Genomic DNA, 18,299 nt, shown 5'->3' on the forward strand with positions numbered 1-18,299 from the left:
TGTTATGAAAATTGATAATGGATAATAAGCGCACCGAAAAAAACCAACTTAACCATCATAATTGAGATGATTGAACCAAGACGTTGGTTAAATCAATTAAGTCAATTTAAACAAACTTTTGTTCATCTCTAATCATGATTAACATTAAGAAATAATTTTATCATAAGATTTTTTTTTTAATGCACATAAAAGTCTTGAAAAGGAGAGGCTATCTCGATCTGAAAATGAATTTTTTTTGGTGAATTGAACATGAAAATTTTAAAACAATTCAAGTACTCAAACAAAATTTATCACATGGTAAAAGAGATAAAAATTACGAAAATTTAAAATTACAGGGACTGATCTTGATAGCTTTTATATCTAAGTGGAAGGGAAAAACTTTTAAGAGGTGGGCCTCAATGTTTTACCAATGTCAATGACAAATCTGTATTTAACATCACCTTTGAGAAGGCAATCAAAGTCTTGATAGCTATAACTTCAATTGTTTGTTTTTATGTTGTGTTAGCTGCGAAATCAATCATTTCTTGGGTTTCTTTCATTCCTCTAATCATGCTTCCTCCTATAAATTTCCTCCCTGTCCATTTTGTGATGCCAAAGTTAAACCGTTAACATCGAAATTAACCATTTTATGACTCAAATTAAAAAAATTTAAAAATATTAATTTGTCTTTGAAATTTTTAAAAAATTTAATTCAGCGTTTTAAATTTCTTGAAAATTTTAGAAGAAAATTAATTATACTCCCTACATTATTTTAAAAAAATTCATTAACCCCGAAAGGTTAATACCATGTTACGCCACTGTCTAATCCGTTTTCTTATCTTTGTCAATTACACGAAAATCAAGAACAATAGGATCCAACCAACAACATGACAAATCAAATACAATCTCCAAGATGTAAACAATAGTGGAACCTACACTCTCCAAATGGCAATAGCAGCAGCTTCTTTCCAGAAGCAGAGGTACATAAATCTCATCTCACATTTCCATGCATCATTTATCGGAGATATCTTTTTCACTTACTTTCACGATTTCAACCACTTGTTCACAAATTAGTATCTACAAGTTCGATTCAACGATCCAAATTCCGGTTGACCTCATTTTACAACCAGAAGAATTGGTTACGATAACGCCGTACCGAGGCACAAGATTCACGGATTATACAGCATTGAAGTACCTGGATATAGACTTCCTAAAGGGAGCAACACAATATATCTAACTCATACAAGAAGTGACAAGCCTGTAATGTATTCGATTAGAAGGGCTTAATAATTTAAACGATTAGTTAATGTTATCAGATGTGCAATTTAGGATGGTTCTCTTTTTCTTTTTAATTCTTTTCTTTAATTTTAATATTATTGTAATTCAAGCCTTGATTTCTATGATTTTAGCAACCATTCAATTGTATATTGAATATAAGTTTTATGAATTAAATTATGAGGTGTTTTGTAAACAAAGTTTTGAGCATTTTTTAGTTGATTTAGACAAAAATAGAAGATTAGGTAATCAAACCCTCTAATTGAGATAACACGCTCATGTAACCTATTTTTAACCATTGCAAAACCCACCTTAACCATCATAATTCGATGGTTGAAGCAAAAGTCAGTTTGAACCAAATTTTGCTCATCTCTAATCACAATTAACCTTGTGAAATAAGTATATCATAAGAATTCTTTTAATGCACATAAAAGTCTAGAAAAAGAGAGGCTATCTCAATCCATAACTGAACATGAAAATTTTAAAACAATTCAAGTACTCAAACATATTTTATTACATAGTAAAGGAGATGAAAACTACCGGAATTTAAGACTACGGGGACTGGTCTCGATGTTTTTTATATCTAAATGGAAGGGAAACACCTTTAAGAGGAGGGCCTCAATGTGTTACCAATGTCAATGACAAATCTGTATTTAACATCACCTTTGAGAAGGCGATCCATGGCGGTATTCACATAGTCCATAGCTATAACTTCAATGTCTGTTTTTATGTTGTGCTCAACTGCAAAATCAATCATTTCTTGAGTTTCTTTCATTCCTCCAATCATGCTTCCTCCTAATAATTTCCTCCCTGTCCATTTAGTGATGCACAAATTATACCGTTAACATCGAAATTAACCATTTCACGACTCAAATTTAAATATATATAAATTACCTTGAATCAAAGGAAATACTTGTAACTCAAATGGTTTCCCTGGAATACCAAGAATCACAAGCTTCCCATGAGATTTCAACAGCCCAAGCAATGGCAACAATGGATGTTGGGCAGATACCGTATCAATGATTCCATCCAATGTGCCAATGGCAGCCTAAACATACAAAAAGAATGTAAGGCTAGCGATGACAAAGAAACAGGACAGAGGTTGAGATGTCCTCATCCATGTTCGTCCCACGATTGTATTGACGAAGAATTTACTAAAGTTGTCTCAAGTGAAATTCGTAGAGTGACTCGGGTTTTATAATCCATACATACCTGAAGCTGATCTTGGTCTCGGCTGACTAAAAACGAATCGGCACCGAGATTTTCCAATGCTTCCTTTTGCTTACTAGGAGATGTGCTGATCACCGTAACATTGGTTCCCATTGCCTTTGCAAATTTCACAGCTAAGTGGCCTAGTCCTCCTAGTCCAACAACACCAACACGCAAACCAGGCTTATCGAGTCCATAGAATCTCAACGGACTATACACCGTGATTCCGGCACAAAGAAGAGGGGCAGTAGCATCAAGAGGCAGGTTCTCGGGAATGCTGACGGTAAAGTGTTCATTGACAACCATAATGTTGGAGTAACCCCCATGTGTAACAGCTCCATCATAGTATTTTGTCCCATAGGTGAATATCATTTTGGGACAGTAATTCTCAAGATTATTCATGCAATTGTCGCAAGAATGGCATGAACCAACCATGCAGCCAACTCCAACTCTATCTCCAACTTTGAACTTTTGAACCTTACATCCAATTTCAGTCACTTCACCAACAATCTCATGCCTGCATAAAATCTAATGCAACTTAGCAACGAAAATGTACGAAGATAAAAAAGAGTTAACAGAACCAAGTGTTGGAATAAGTGCTGGTACAATGGTAAGGGACATTGTATTTTCAGGGAGAGAACACAGCTCCAAACTTTGAAATCATATTGTCGAGAGTAACAATACGATTTTGAATTAATTTTTATAGATAGTAGAATAAACACAAAAGATATGAATGGAGACAATTGAGTTACCCGGGGACAAGAGGATAAATGGAATTTCCCCATTCATTCTTAACCATATGAAGATCTGAATGGCATATCCCACAATAAAGCACCTTGAAAGTCACATCTTTTTCCCCTGTTTCCCTGCAAATCTCGCATCATTTTTGTTTAGCAAACAAACAGAGAAAAGGTAAAATTTAACGAAGGTCCTTGTATTATGTAGTTTTAGTACATTTGGTCCTTCTACTGTTATTTGATAATTTTTTTTGGACACATTGAAAGTCGAGACTCATTTCATCAAAAGAAATACAAAAAGATCCTAAAACCAAAAAAGCAACATCAACACCAAGAACACCCTAAAGAAAAAAGTAAGTGTCATCACCCCTTTTAAACAATTGAAATGTTGGAGGGATCATTATCATACAATGAGGTTCTAATAATTTATTCAAAGAAGTCGAGTAAATGTGTATGATCCCTTCTACACGAAGATCCTCCATTTCAGCTGGTTAATATGAACTTTAGATGAAGACCCAATATTAAAGAGCACCGGCACATGCAACCATGAATATGCATACTGGGTCAAATCCAATAACATGCCAAGACCCAAATAAAGGTCACAATGAGGAACAAAATACAAAAATCCAGAAAATTGAAGCCCACCATCATGGGAAGAGCCCCACCAGAACAACCAAACTCCCAACCACCAAACAAGGCACCGGCGAGCCATCAATGCCGGCATCCGCCACAAATGTCATAGGGAAAACAAAGAATGCCATTCAATTGCAAAGATCGAGAAAGGAGCTGGTGATGGCCACCAATTTTGAGAACTAGTATTAGAGTACGCTAGGTCGGTCTGGTTGTTGGCTGCATGCACGGTGGTGATACCAAAGGAGCCAACCAGACCTCGGGATAATAAAATGAATTTTTTGCAGAGATTCATTTCCATTAATTCAATCAAATAATTTGAAAAGATTTATTTTATAAAAACTACTTTAATATTACATAAACATATTGACATTTGACCGATATGATCATTTTTTTCTTTTTTTTTTTATACTTTTAAGAGTGTAAAAAAAATCCTATCACATCATCACACCTTTTCTCTAAAAATTATTAAATTAGGATAAACGGACTAAATCCACTAAAAATATACAATACCTAAATTATTTTATAGAATTTTACCATTAAAAAAAAACACCCTTTAGAAGAAGAAACGCAGATTTAAAGATAACATATAGTAAATAACAAACACCTTGTGAAAAAATTGAAGGGAGAAAGAACACAAGAGCTATCTTTGGCTGCCCATCCAAAAGCCTTGTTGGAGTGCACTTCTTCTGGCAATCTTGTCATTGTTTGAATCTCTAATTTTTGGAATTAAATTCTTCAAAATTTGAATCTGTTTTTGTTCTTTCTTTCTCAAAAGCTTCAATTTTATAGCTTAAAAACAGGCTTTATATTTAGCTTTTCATGAAGTTTAATCATTTATGAATTTTATAGGATTTATAATCTGAATACTTAATTGTTTAGTGTTATTTGAGGTTAATACTTTTATTCTACATTTATATCTTTGAATTTAATGCTTATTAAATTAATTGCTATTTGAGGTTAACATTTATATCTTTCAATTTAATGCTCAATAAATTAATTGTAGATTCTCTCCCAATACCATAAGCTGTTACAACGGATGTTTTAATGGTAATTACGACAATTTAATAAAATTGTTTACAAATTTCAGTTTCACAATTTATATCTATGGACTCTCGTTCCAAGAATGAATCAAAAATTTTCAGTATAATATTTAAGTTACAATTTATCTGTAAAATATACAGCAGATCATATATATAGTGATCCCTAATTTGATCGAATGTTTGACTCGAGATTTGACTTTTCACCATTGTCTGATTCGCCTGTTCTCTAGTTTTTTATCAAGTACACACGTGCTCGTCACTCATCTTAGTCCACAATGTATAGTCTAGATAACCAATGTCCTGCTCGCTCTCCCCTATTCGTCAACATTCTCCCTAAGGCATCTAAGACATGTGTCACTACTAGGGGGTAACCAAGCTCGTCCTTAACATTTTTGAGCCCTAGGCAAAACAATAAAATAAGGTTTTAAAAGTTGTAGAAAAAAAATTTTAGGTCCTTAAAAGTTGGTAAAAAAAAATTTTTGACCTTTTGCTTCCAAATGCTCTCCTATTTATTGAAATATGAATTTAAAGGATTAGGAATATAAAATTCACCATTTTAAATCGAATAATCATCCAAAAATGCATTAAGAATGAGGCTAAAACATGTTACTTTTGGCATTTATCAAATATCCCCACACTTAAGTGTTTGCTTGTCCTCAAACAAAATCCCCAACCCACATTCAAGTTAACTTTTCTTTATTCATTGTTTTCACCAATCATGTTTTAGGACAACCTATAGATAATCATACATTGGAAATTCAACCAAAATGACACTAAAGAACACAAGCAATCCAAGCAGCGATTTTTAAAACATAAAAACATATGCACCTCCCCTATCTCAATAATTACTTGAAACTCAAACTCAACAAGAATTGGCATCCTCACTAAGGTTCACTCAAAGCACTCAAGGTGTTTAAGGTTCAAGTTATATGCATTCAACAATCAAACGAGAAATATTATTACCATATGCTTGCTTGAAAATCAAATCTCCACCACTATAAAATGAGATGACACACCAATCAAGAGGTATTACATGGTTGTAATGGGGCTTAGATTAAGGGTATGAAAAAGGTCAGAAAAATTGGTTATAATCGAGATTGAGTTGATAAATTACCAAACTAGAAAAAAAAATCAATTGCTAAATTAAAAGAAATTACATCAACAAGAATAATCACAAACGAAATTGAGCTTTTCAACAGAATTTGAAACTAATTATTCAAGTTCAATCAAATATTTTTTATATTTTTATTTTTTTATTTTTATTTTTCCTCCTTTTTATTTTGATTTTTATTGATTTAAAAAAATAAAATTCAACAATTCAAATAATGGAACATAGTTAAGCAACTAACCAAATCAAATCTCGACAAAAAGGGAGTCAATAAAAATGATAATTTTACAACATAAATATGAGTTATGGGTTAACATTATCGGATTAGGAAAAAATGTGTTAGGATTAACGAGGCTTACTAAGGGTTAATTCAATGGGTAAGCTTTTTACAGGTTAAGTGAGTTAAATCCTAAGTGCCTTTATCATCTCAGTATATCAAATCAATAATGTGGTCTCCATATGCATAATCAAAGCAAGTTCTAGAATAACAAATCAAGTTGACATACTCACAACCAAAAATAAAATGAGCACGAAATAAAATATATGCTTTATAGGCTCAAAAGCTCACAAAAAATTATGATTTTGATGTCAAACTTGCAATTTCAAATTTCAAAATAATTTATTATTTCAGGGAGACAACCTAAAATATTTATTTCTGAAAAACAACTTATCATGTTTGACTCTCTCATGTCTTAAAGTATAAATCAACCAATACATAACAATCCACAAATTAATCCAAAACAACATCAATAAAAAATTATGATAAGTTTGTAAAAGTAACATATTTTAATCTCATTCTTAATGCATTTTTGGATGATTAATGATGTAAATTAGTAAATTTTATGCTCATAATTCTTTAAATTCATGTTTCTATACTTAGGAGAGCATTTGGGAGCGAAATGAGTGAAAAATGGCAAAAATCAGATGAATAGAGTTGTTTTCATGATCCACACGGCCTAGGCATTTCCACACGGGCTGGCCACACGCCCGTGTGAGACACACTGGCTGGCCACATGCCCATGTGCCAACCCGTGTCAATATCGCACCCTACTTTCCAAATACGAGGAAAAAAACTCAATTTTTAGGCTTTCTGAGCATTCTGAAGTCTATAAATACCAATTAGAAGAAGACATGAGGGGGTACTCAGAGAAAATCAAAGAAAAAACTCGAAGAATGCCATTAAAATCAACTCGGAAGCGGATCTCCTTCAAGATTGAAGATCTCCATTTAATTTCCTTCGAAGTTTTATTGAGTTTCTTTATATCTTATTGTTATCCTAACTTTAAGATGTTTTCATTCTAGATTATGAACTAAATTCCCTGGATAGCTATGGAGGATGAAACCTATGATGAATCTTATTATTTAATTCCTACTTTTACGCGATAAATACTTAATTTTTGTTCTCAATTATGTATACTTATTTCATGTTTTAATATTTTTAGGATATTAATTCATGTTTAATGTGCTTATTTCAATGAAGCAAAAGTCTCTGTTTAAGAGTAGATTTTAACATAATTGAGTGGAGTTGCATGCAATCCTAGAAATAGGACGACATAAATCTACCGGATTAGAGTCAAATCTAATAGGGGAATTCATAGATCGAGTTAATGCGACAATAGGGGTTTTAATTAGAAAGAGATTTCAATTAATCAACCTAAAGTCAGTTGTTCTTACTCTCGAAAGAGATATTAACATAATTTAGGGATTTCTACGAATCAAGATACAAGTGAATAAATCGTTTAATTCAAATTCAGAATAATAGGTGAAGTCTAGGTGGATTCTTTCCTGGGTATTGTCTATCTCATTGATTATCTTCTATTGTTTTCCTATTTCATTCTCTGTTGCGTTCTTAGTAAATTAGTTTAGTTAATTTTAGATTAAAAACAATCATTTCAATTTATCGGTTAAATAATAGAAAAATTGTAATTACTAGTACTTTTAGTCCTTTTGGATACGATATTCCCTACTCACCATGGCTATACTATTGCTCGAGAGGTGTACTTACCTTTGTCGTAATTATAGTTAGTTTAGTAACCATCAAGTTCTTGGCACCATTGCTGGGAACTAAAATATTAGGAACACTTGTTTTTTATTAATTTAGCCATTTATTTTTATTTCATTTCATTTTTGTTTTTAGTTTAATTTTTGTTTTCTAATTTTTCTTTTATTTGCTTCTGGCAGGTTCCTCTAGTTTATAACTAGAAGAAACTCGTCGGGACCATTATATTTGACAGTGAGATTGAAAGTACAGCTCACAGAAATCGTAAAGAAGCAAAGCAGAGTCGACAAAGTATAGTAGACGAGCAAGAGGACGTTATTATTATTACTAAGGATATGGGTGATAATCAGAATAATCAGCTATCTCCTACAGTTGTTGCGAATCCTGCAAATCCAAATCCTGCTCTTCGTACTATGTACAATTATGCCCAGCCCATTTTAACTGGGGCTGCATCGAGTATTGTGAGACCCACCATTGCTGCGAATAATTTCGAACTGAAGTCGAACACTATTCAGATGGTACAACAATTTGTTCAGTTCAATAGTTTGCAAGACGAAGATCCAAATACTCATTTGGCTAATTTTCTGGAAGCCTGTAACACTTTCAAGATTAATGACATTTTTTACGACGCCATTCGCCTACGGTTATTCCCCTTCTCGTTGAGGAACAAAGCTAAACAGTGGTTGAATTCTTTACCACGAGATTCTATCACTACGTGGGATCAAATGACCGAGAAATTCCTACTGAAATATTTTCCACCGGCTAAGATAGCCAAGTTGAGGAATGATATCTCTTCCTTCGTTCAAATCGACTTAGAGACCCTATATGATGCATGGGAGAGGTATAAGGACTTACTGAGACGGTGCCCTCACCATGGGTTACCTCTATGGCTACAAGTTCAAACCTTCTACAACGGTTTGAATCCCTGAACTAGGCAGTTAATCGATGCAGCAGCCAGTGGTACTCTGAACAATAAAACACCTGAAGCGTCTTATGAGTTTAGAGAGGAGATGTCACTGAATAATTATCAGTGGCAAGTCATGAGGACGAAGTCGATGAAAACAGGCCATGTTTTTAACTTAGATGTGGTCACCATGTTATCGAATCAGGTAGAACTTTTAAATAAAAAAATTGATGGTTTATGTGTTTCTATGCAGGTACATCCGGTGATGCAATGTGATGCAAATGGAGGTGGAATAAATAATCCAAAATATTTACCTTTCGGTCCTAACATGGAGAATGAGCAAATAAATTATATTGGTAATAATTCTAGAGCTCAAAATAACCCCTATAATAATAATTATAATGCAGGATGGAGGAACCATCCAAATTTCTCATGGGGTGGTCAAGGAAACCAAAGACCACAACCCCTTCAAGGCTTTCAACAACCCTATCAGTAAGAGAAGAAACCGAACCTTGAAGAAATATTGGTAAAATTTATTTCGGTGTCAGAGACCCGTTTTCAAAACATTGAGACAACCTTGAAAAATCAACAAGCGTCAATTTATAGGCTTGATAATCAAATTGGGCAGCTTGCTAAATTGGTTTCAAAAAGGCAGCAAGGTAGTTTACCTAGTAACACCGAACCTAACCCAAAAAAGCATGTGAAAGCAGTTACACTAAAGAATGGGAAAGTGTTGGCTGAACCTGAAAAAAAGTTGCAACAGGAATCTGATAAGGAAAATGACGAGGGGGTAAATCCCGAAGTGATTCAAACACCAGTACTTAAATAATACAAACCACCGATCCCATATCCGGCAAAGTTGACGAAAGACCGCATGGATGCACAATTTGGTAAATTTCTTGAACTTTTCAAACAGTTGCATATTAACTTACCTTTTGTTGAAGTTATCTTACAGATGCCCACATATGTAAAAATTTTTAAGGAGATATTAACAAATAAAAGGAAGTTCGAAGAGCTATCCACTTTGGAACTCAACGAGGAATGTTAAGCTATTCTCCAAAATAAACTACCAACTGAGCTGAAAGATCCAGAAAGTTTTACTATTCCTTATTTTATTGGTAGTTTAAACATTGAGAAAGCATCAGCTGATTTGGGTGCTAACATTAATTTGATGCCTTATAAAATGTTCAAGCAGCTTGGTCTTGAGGAACTAAAACCCACTAGGATGAGTATTCAATTAGCTGATAGATTTGTTAAATATCCTAGGGGTATTATTGAAGATGTCCTTGTAAAAGTAGATAAATTCATATTCCCTATTGATTTTGCTGTGCTTGACATGGATGAGGATGTTGAGGTGCCTTTAATTTTACGTCGCCATTTTTTAGCGACTGCTAGAGCTATCATTGATGTGGGTGATGGTAAATTTGTGCTTAGGGTAGGTGATGAAGAGATTATTTTTAAAATCTATGATGTCATGTGATTCTCTAGAGAACAAGATGATTCCTGTTATTTTATTGACTCTATAGACCATGTTATTCAAGATTCATTATAGGAAATTGTTCATAATGACACGTTGGAATTGTGTTTTGTCTAAGGAGATGAGGTAGATGACGATACTACTGTGATAAGTGAGATAAAAATTGATTTAGATTCTAATGAATCTTCACTGAAACAGAAGAATTATGAGGGCATTGAGGTAAACGATGAATTAAAATTAAAATCTTCTATTGAAGAACCTCCCAAATTGAAACTGAAGTAATTACCAAATCACCTAGAGTATACGTTTCTTGGAAACAATTCTAAATTACCAGTGATTATTGCTTCAGATTTGAAGTCAAATGAGAAAGATAAGTTATTGCAAGTATTAAAGGAGCATAAAATAGTTATAGCCTGGAAGATTTCTGACATTAGAGGGATTAGTCCTTATTTTTTCACCCATAAAATTTTAATGGGGGATGAATACAAACCATGTGTGCAAGTTCAAAGATGGCTAAATCCTAACACGAAGGAAGTCGTTAAGGCTGAGGTAATTAAACTTCTAGATGCTGGAGTTATTTATTCTATTTCTGATAGTACTTGGGTGAGTCCTGTGCAGGTTGTTCCTAAGAAGGGAGGCATGATTGTTGTAGCCAACTAGAAGAACGAGTTGATTCCAACGAGAACAGTCACGGGATGGAGAGTTTGTATTGACTATAGGAAGTTGAACGATTCCACGAGAAAAGATCATTTTCCTTTGCCATTCATAGATCAAATGTTGGAAAGATTATCTGGGCATATGTATTATTGCTTCCTAGATAAACTCTTTGGCTACTTTCAAATCCTGATAGCTCCCGAGGACCAAGAAAAAAAATGACATTTACATGTCCGTATAGTACATTTGTTTATCAAAGAATGCCTTTTGGATTATGTAATGCTCCTGCTACTTTTCAGCGTTGCATGTTGGCCATCTTTGATGAACTTGTAGAAGACATTATAGAGGTATTTATGAATGACTTCTTGGTATTCGGTAATTCTTTTCATCTTTGTCTTAAAAACTTAAAACAAGTTCTAATGAGATATGAGGAAACAAACCTTGTGCTAAATTGGGAAAAATGTCACTTCATGGTTCGAGAAAGGATTGTGTTGGGCCATAAAATTTCTAGTAAAGGGATTGAGGTTGATAGAGTAAAAATTGAAACTATCGAAAAACTACCTCCCCTTAGTTTAGTTAAGGCTATTAGAAGCTTTTTAAGACAGGCTAGATTTTATAGAAGGTTTATCAAAGATTTATCTAAAATAGTTAAGCCTTTAACTAATTTGCTAGAAAAAGATGTGACATTCAAATTTAATTAGGAATGTTTAGAAGCATTTAATACTCTTAAAGAAAAATTAATTAATGTTTCGATTGTGGTTGCACCTAATTGGAATTTACCCTTTGAACTAATGTGTATGCGATTGATTTTGCACTAGGTGCAGTTCTTGGACAACGAAGAGACAAGCATTTTAAGCCAATTTATTATGCCAGCAAGACGTTGACATATGCACAAGAAAATTACACTACTACAGAAAAATAATTGCTAGTTGTGGTTTTTGCATTCGATAAAGTTAGACCATATTTGATATTATCTAAAGTTCTTGTTTACACTGACCATTCAACTCTTCGTTATCTCCTAACTAAATCAGATGCAAAACCTCGACTTATAAGACGAATTTTATTATTGTAGGACTTTGATTTGGAAATCCAAGATAAGAAAGGAGCTGAAAATCTTGCAGCAGATCACCTTTCCAGACTAGAGAATTCACATTTCAAAGAGCTTAATGAGAATGAGATAAATGACTCGTTTCTTGAGGAACAACTCTTGGTTATAACCGATTATGAAGTCCATTGGTTTGCAGATATCGTAAATTACTTAGCTACTAACATCCTACCAAAAGGGTTGACACATCATCAAAAGAAGCGATTCTTTGCCGATGTGAAAATTTATATTTGGGAAAATCCTTTTCTTTTTCGTGTATATACAGATCAAGTAATTTGGAGGTGTGTTACAAAATCGAAATCAAGTAAAATTTTGGAACATTGTCACTCAGGACCAACAAGAGGACATTACAGTGGGACTAGAACAGCAATAAAACACTTAAATCAGGTTTTTATTGGCCCACACTGTTCAAGGATGCTAACAGGTATGTTGCTTCTTGTGATAGATGCCAAAGAACAGGTAATATTTCTAAACATGATGAAATGCCTCAAATTTATATGCTTTCATGTGAAACTTTTGACATCCGGGGCATTGATTTTACGGGCCCATTTCCTAGCTCGTTTGGTAATAAATACATCCTAGTAGCAATCAATTATATGTCAAAATGGGTAGAAGCTCAAGCTTTACCTACCAAAGAAACAAGAGTGATAGTTCAATTTCTTAAGAAGCTCTTTTCTTGATTTGGAAAACCTAGAGCGATTATTAGTGATAGGGGTACGCATTTTTGTAATGCTCAATTTGATAAAATTTTTAAAAAGTATGGGCTACATCATAGAACAGCTACCCCTTATCACCCTCAAACTAGTGGACAAGTTGAAGTTACGAATCAAGAACTCAAACGTATCCTAGAAAAAATTGTAGAGTCAAATAAAAATGATTAGGCAATAAAAGTATATGAAGCTTTATGGGCTTATAGGATTGCTTATAAAACACCCATAGGAACATCTCCTTACAAATTTGAATATGAACAAAGTTGACATATATCGCTTGAACTCGAGCACAAATCATTCTGGGCAATAAAATTCCTAAACTATGATCTTAAACTTGCAGGTGAGAAGAGATTGATACAGGTGAACGAGTTAGAGAAGTGGCGAGTGAATGCTTACGAGAACTCGCGACTATATAAAGAAGTGACAAAGCGACGCCACGATGCTCATTTGAAGCAGCCCAAACAATTCACAATTGGAGATCTTGTCCTTTTATAAAATTCAAAGCTCAAGTTGTTTCCTGGAAAGCTAAAATCAAGATGGTCAGGCCCATTCGTAGTACAAATTGTTTTCCCAAACGTTACGATAGAGGTAACCCATCCAGCATATGCCACGTTCAAGGTAAACAATCATCGACTCAAACTTTATAGTGGTGACGAATTTAGAAATGATAGAGAGGAACTTCGGCTTCGCGAACCTTCGTAGTTGTGCGCACAAGGTAAGTCGAGCTTAGACTTTAAATAAGTACTTCTCGAGAGGCAACCCAAGTGTTAACACTGCTAATTTTCTTAATTTTATTTCACGTTATTTTTAAAATTAATTCATAAAAAGTGTGTTTTTTGATCCACACAGCCTGGACACACGAGCGTGTCCCAGGCCGTATGCACTAAAAGGTGTTCGACAGTGAGTTACACGGCCACACGACATGGCTGGGTGACCCACACGGCCTGGACACACGGGCATGTCCTTGGCCATGTGGATCCTAAGGCTTAATTTTAAAATTTTAAAAAAAATCAAAAGTGAGTTATACAGCCTGGCAACATGGCCGTGTAACCTACACAACCTAGACACACGGATGTATCCTTAGCCTTATGAATCCTGTGACTTAATTACTCAAAAAGTTGATAGAGACACGGCCTAAAATGTTCCACATGGCCGGGACACACGAGTATGTTCTAGACAGTCTGAAACTTGGAGCTAATTTTTTTCATTTTCAAATCAAGTCAGAGAGTTACACGAAAAAGGCACACGGCCGTGTGCGAGACACGACTGAGACACCCGGGCGTGTGGAATTGCACACAGGAGTGGGAGAAGCGAAGGAGGTTGCACATGGCCGTGTGAAGATTGGGCCTATATTTTTAAAATGCACACTAGATGAAAACAAACCACACGGGTGTGTGACATGACCGCGTGGCCTAACATAATTCTTACACGACCGTGTCCCCAATTTTAACCCCAAACCCTAAATTTTTTACATTCATCTTCCCTAAACATTTTTCCCACAAACCCTAGCAACCACCGCTCCCCTACCCTCCACACTCCAGCCACTATTGTCGCCCCCTTCCTTACCTCGCCAAATCCTCCACCCTCTCCTTCATCCCCTTCGCACAGCACACACACACCGCCCTCCCCTCTCCTCTCCCTCGGACTTCTCTCAGTCCTGTCGAACCACCCGCACGACCCACTAACCACACCCCCATGTCCCTCTCATCTCCTCCTCTACTCAGCCCCATTCCACCCCCGTGCCACCAGCCTCGCCATCCAACCTTCCCATGCTCGAATCGTACGCCCTAAACCCCCATTTTTCCTTCTCCCTCTCTTTCACCCCTGTCTCACAGTACACACCTACCGACCACATCCTCCTCGCCCCAGCCCTTCTCCCTTGCTCCGACCACCAATGCCACACGACCCTCCAAGCTCCGGCCACCCACCGTCAGTCCCCCACTGTTTTCCTTTCCTATTTTTTATTTCATTCTTTTTTATTATTTCATTATTCAAATATTATATTTTTTTTCTTTATTTCTTTTTATTTTTCTTATTTTGTTTATTTTTCTAGTATCTGTTAATTTTTATTTATGCATTCTTATTATTATTGTTATTTTTGTCCTTAGTATAAGTCATCATATTTTCTTCATATACTTATTATTATTTTCTTCTTAATGTTCTCATTATTATTTGTTTTAATGTTTTATTTCTTATTATTATGATTATTTTAAATTTTGTCTTTTAGTTTCTCATTTTGTTGTTTTATTTATTCCTTCATTATGATCTATATTATTTCTAGTTGAAATCTTCATAGCTTAAGTTCATTTGTTTTTTTTAATGATTAGGTGTTCGTACATATTGTTTTAGGATTAGATTCTTATTTTGACAACTTGGATTCTACCTTCTCGGCCCTTTGTTTACATATTTGGTGATGTTTTATTTATGAATTCTTTTCTTTTTCAGGCGCACCATGACAAACACTCGTAGCAAGTCCATAGTCGTCATCCTCACTTCGAAACAGTGGATGACACTTGGCGCGACCTCCTCCTCGAGTGCCTTCGCCAAGGCCCACCACCCTTATCTCCGATTTTCAGCGAGTCCCCAAGAGGACTTATTTCAATTACTTCGACTGGGACCACACGGCTTAGGCCGATGTATTGATTGGGCCACTTTGGAACAGGTCTAGTTAGCTAATCTTGTGTGCGCCTTTGTTACCACAGCCTCATGGGACTGGTTATTCCCTATCATCGAGCCCACATACATGGAGTTGACATTAGATTTTTGCTCTACATTTCCTCTCCAGCATACAATGACGACTCATAACGAGTAGGGCACCATCAGTTTCAGACTCGGTGGCCTGGTGCGCCATATAAGTGTCCCTGAGTTTGGCACTACTTTGAGACTCTACATTGAGGATTTTATGAGTGTCGAGAACTTCCTCCACCTACACCGGCACATCCACTACTCGTCATCTAGTTGTTGGGCAGATCTTACGACGAGTATAATACCTTATGACGCGAGTCGCTCGAAGGCAACTTCTCTCTCTCCGACTTTATGGTATATCCATGCCCTTTTAGCTCATACTTTGATCGGTAGGAGAGAGAGCACTGGAGTCGTCAGTACTATCGATGCCAATTTTTTATGGAGTATGGCCACCGAGCATATTTTTCATTTAGCCTATTTCATCGCCCTCGCCTTCCGCCATCAAACAGACCGCAACAGGAAGGGTCCTATCTGTTTAGGCCCTTATGTGACTCGACTTGCTCAACACTTCGGTCTCCTCGACACACCAGAGCAGTCCTCTACACTTACACTCGCCGACCAAATGTCCCCACAGGGAATATCGAGTATGACCCATATGAGGATGACCGAGCGGCTTTGTGGAGTAGATCCTCCTCAGTACCGATTATTTCATTCTGACTCTCCGAATGAGCCCGAGGACTTCACTGATGATGTCCATTTCCATCACGAGGACCCACCTCATCCTTCCCCTTCGAGTCACCGTCCTGTTTCTTCTACGGCTACTTTAGCGGACCTCTCCGAGTGGTTCACTCACTTCGAGCACCACTACTTTTAGAGGTTCGGTAGTATTGACGCAACATTACAGCAGATCTGTCAGCATCTCCATATCTCTTCCTTCGTGCAAACGACTCACGACACCGACACTTCTGATGATGAGGACCATTAAGCTTATTTGTTTTATTTTTATTTTTATTTTTACTTTTATGTTTTTGTTTATTGTTATTTTTATAGACTTATTTCGTCTTTCTCTTTTGAACTATATTTTTATTTTTATGGTTGTTTCTAATCGAGCTAGTAACCCTTAATCTTCTTCATTATTTGTGTTTATTTTCTTATTAGTTTGCTCGGTATCATGCTTTACATTTAGATTTGACTACAATTTAGCTTTTCACTATTTTAGGATTTCATCCAATATTCAATGCAATTTTAGTTTTCTCCATCTTATGATATTCTATTTATCTTGTGATTATATCTATTTGTACATTGAGGACAATGTATATTTTAAGTGTGGAGAGGTTATTTATATAATTATTAGAAATCCCTAAATTATGTATTGTGTTTAAGTAATTTTCTTATACTTCTTTTAGAATGAATTTTATTGATTTATGGTTTTATTAATGTGTTTTGGATTAAATTCATAGATATTTGTGCATTGGTTGTTTTAAACTTTAAGACATGAGAGAATCAAGCATGATAAGTTTATTTTTAGAATTAAAAATTTTACGTTGTTTCCCTGAATTGAGGTATTACCTTGAAGTTTTAAATTTACAAGTTTGACATCAAAAACCATAATTTTGTGTGAGATTTTGAGCCTTTAAAGCATACATTTTTCTTGCTCATTTTTATTATTGGTTATGAGTGTGTCAATTTGATTTGTTATTCTAAAACTTGTTTCGATTATGCATGTCGAGACCACACCTTTAATTTGATATACTGAGATGATAAAGGCACTTACGTTTTAACCCACTTATCTCATAAAAAGCCTACCTACATAATTAACCTTTAGTGAACCCCGTTGAGCCTAACACACCGTTTCTTGATTTACCCATTAATATTAACCCATAACTCATTTTTTTCGCTAAAATTTTTTCTCATTTTATTGACTCCCTTTTTGTCGAGATTTGATTTAGTTAGTTGCCTAATTATAATCTTTTGTTTGATTTGCTGATTATTTCTTATTGAAAAAAAATCGAAAAAAATATTGATTATTATTTAGTTCTATGTTGATTGAGCTTGAACAGTTGAATTCATATTTTGAGAAGAAGCTCATTTTTATCCTTGAATAGTTTTCAATTGATGTAATTTTTTTAATTCAGCATTTGTTTATTTTTCTAGTTTGGTAATTTATCAATTCGATCTCGATTTTTAACCAACTTTTTCAGCCTTTCTCCACACCCTTAACCTAAGCCCCATTACAACCTCATAAAGACCTTTTGATTTGTGTTGGAAGCCTATGGTAATGACTTTTTATGTTTGACTGTTGAGTGTTTATTCTTGAACGTTAAACACTTTGAGTGATTTGAATGAATCTTTAGTGTAGATGTTGATTCTTGTCGATTTTGAATAAAAGGTAATTACTTAGATAAGGGGAAATACTTATGTTTTCATGCTTTAAAAATGTTTGACTTGGATTGTTTGAATCCTTAGTGCTCTTTTAGTTGAATTATCAATGTATGATTATTTCTGAATTATGACGAAACATCATTGATGAGAATTATGAGTTGAGAAAGATTAATTTTAATTGAGAGTTGAGGATTTTGCTTGAGGACAAGCAAACGCTTAAATGTGGGGATATTTGATAAACTGTAAAAGTAACATATTTTAATTTCATTCTTAATGCATTTTTGGATGATTAATGATGTAAATTAGTGAATTTGATGCTCCTAATCCTTTAAATTCATGTTTCTATACTTAGGAGCATTTGGGAGCCAAAGGAGCAAAAAACGAGCCAAAATCAGACGAATA

At 34.9% G+C, this 18,299-nt stretch overlaps 1 protein-coding gene and 1 non-coding gene across 2 annotated transcripts; both read right to left on the minus strand.

The window, feature by feature from the left end:
- Positions 1-1,672: 1,672 nt before the first annotated feature.
- LOC105787743 (probable mannitol dehydrogenase) lies at positions 1,673-4,601 on the minus strand. The gene is made up of 5 exons (XM_012614292.2): positions 4,438-4,601; positions 3,216-3,329; positions 2,467-2,980; positions 2,149-2,302; positions 1,673-2,064 (listed from the first exon to the last, which is right to left on the minus strand). The coding sequence occupies exons 1-5, from the start codon at positions 4,533-4,535 to the stop codon at positions 1,859-1,861; spliced, it is 1,086 nt and encodes a 361-aa protein (XP_012469746.1). The 5' UTR covers positions 4,536-4,601; the 3' UTR covers positions 1,673-1,858.
- A 4,152-nt stretch (positions 4,602-8,753) lies between these two features.
- LOC128039327 (small nucleolar RNA R71) lies at positions 8,754-8,860 on the minus strand. The gene has a single exon (XR_008193831.1). It is a non-coding gene; the product is annotated as a small nucleolar RNA R71 (small nucleolar RNA).
- Positions 8,861-18,299: the final 9,439 nt, after the last annotated feature.

This window comes from Gossypium raimondii, chromosome 2 (genome assembly GCF_025698545.1).
Source record: "Gossypium raimondii isolate GPD5lz chromosome 2, ASM2569854v1, whole genome shotgun sequence".
Taxonomy (NCBI): Eukaryota; Viridiplantae; Streptophyta; class Magnoliopsida; order Malvales; family Malvaceae; genus Gossypium; species Gossypium raimondii.

Bases quoted from the DNA above. Each gene is read 5' to 3' on its own strand.
- LOC105787743 (XM_012614292.2), bottom strand. From the start codon at position 4,535: ATGACAAGATTGCCAGAAGAAGTGCACTCCAACAAGGCTTTTGGATGG. The intron at 2,303-2,466 runs GTATGTATGGAT...TTGTATGTTTAG, and splicing joins GAGACCAAGATCAGCTTCAG to GCTGCCATTGGCACATTGGA. The intron at 2,065-2,148 runs GTAATTTATATA...CTAAATGGACAG, and splicing joins AGTATTTCCTTTGATTCAAG to GGAGGAAATTATTAGGAGGA.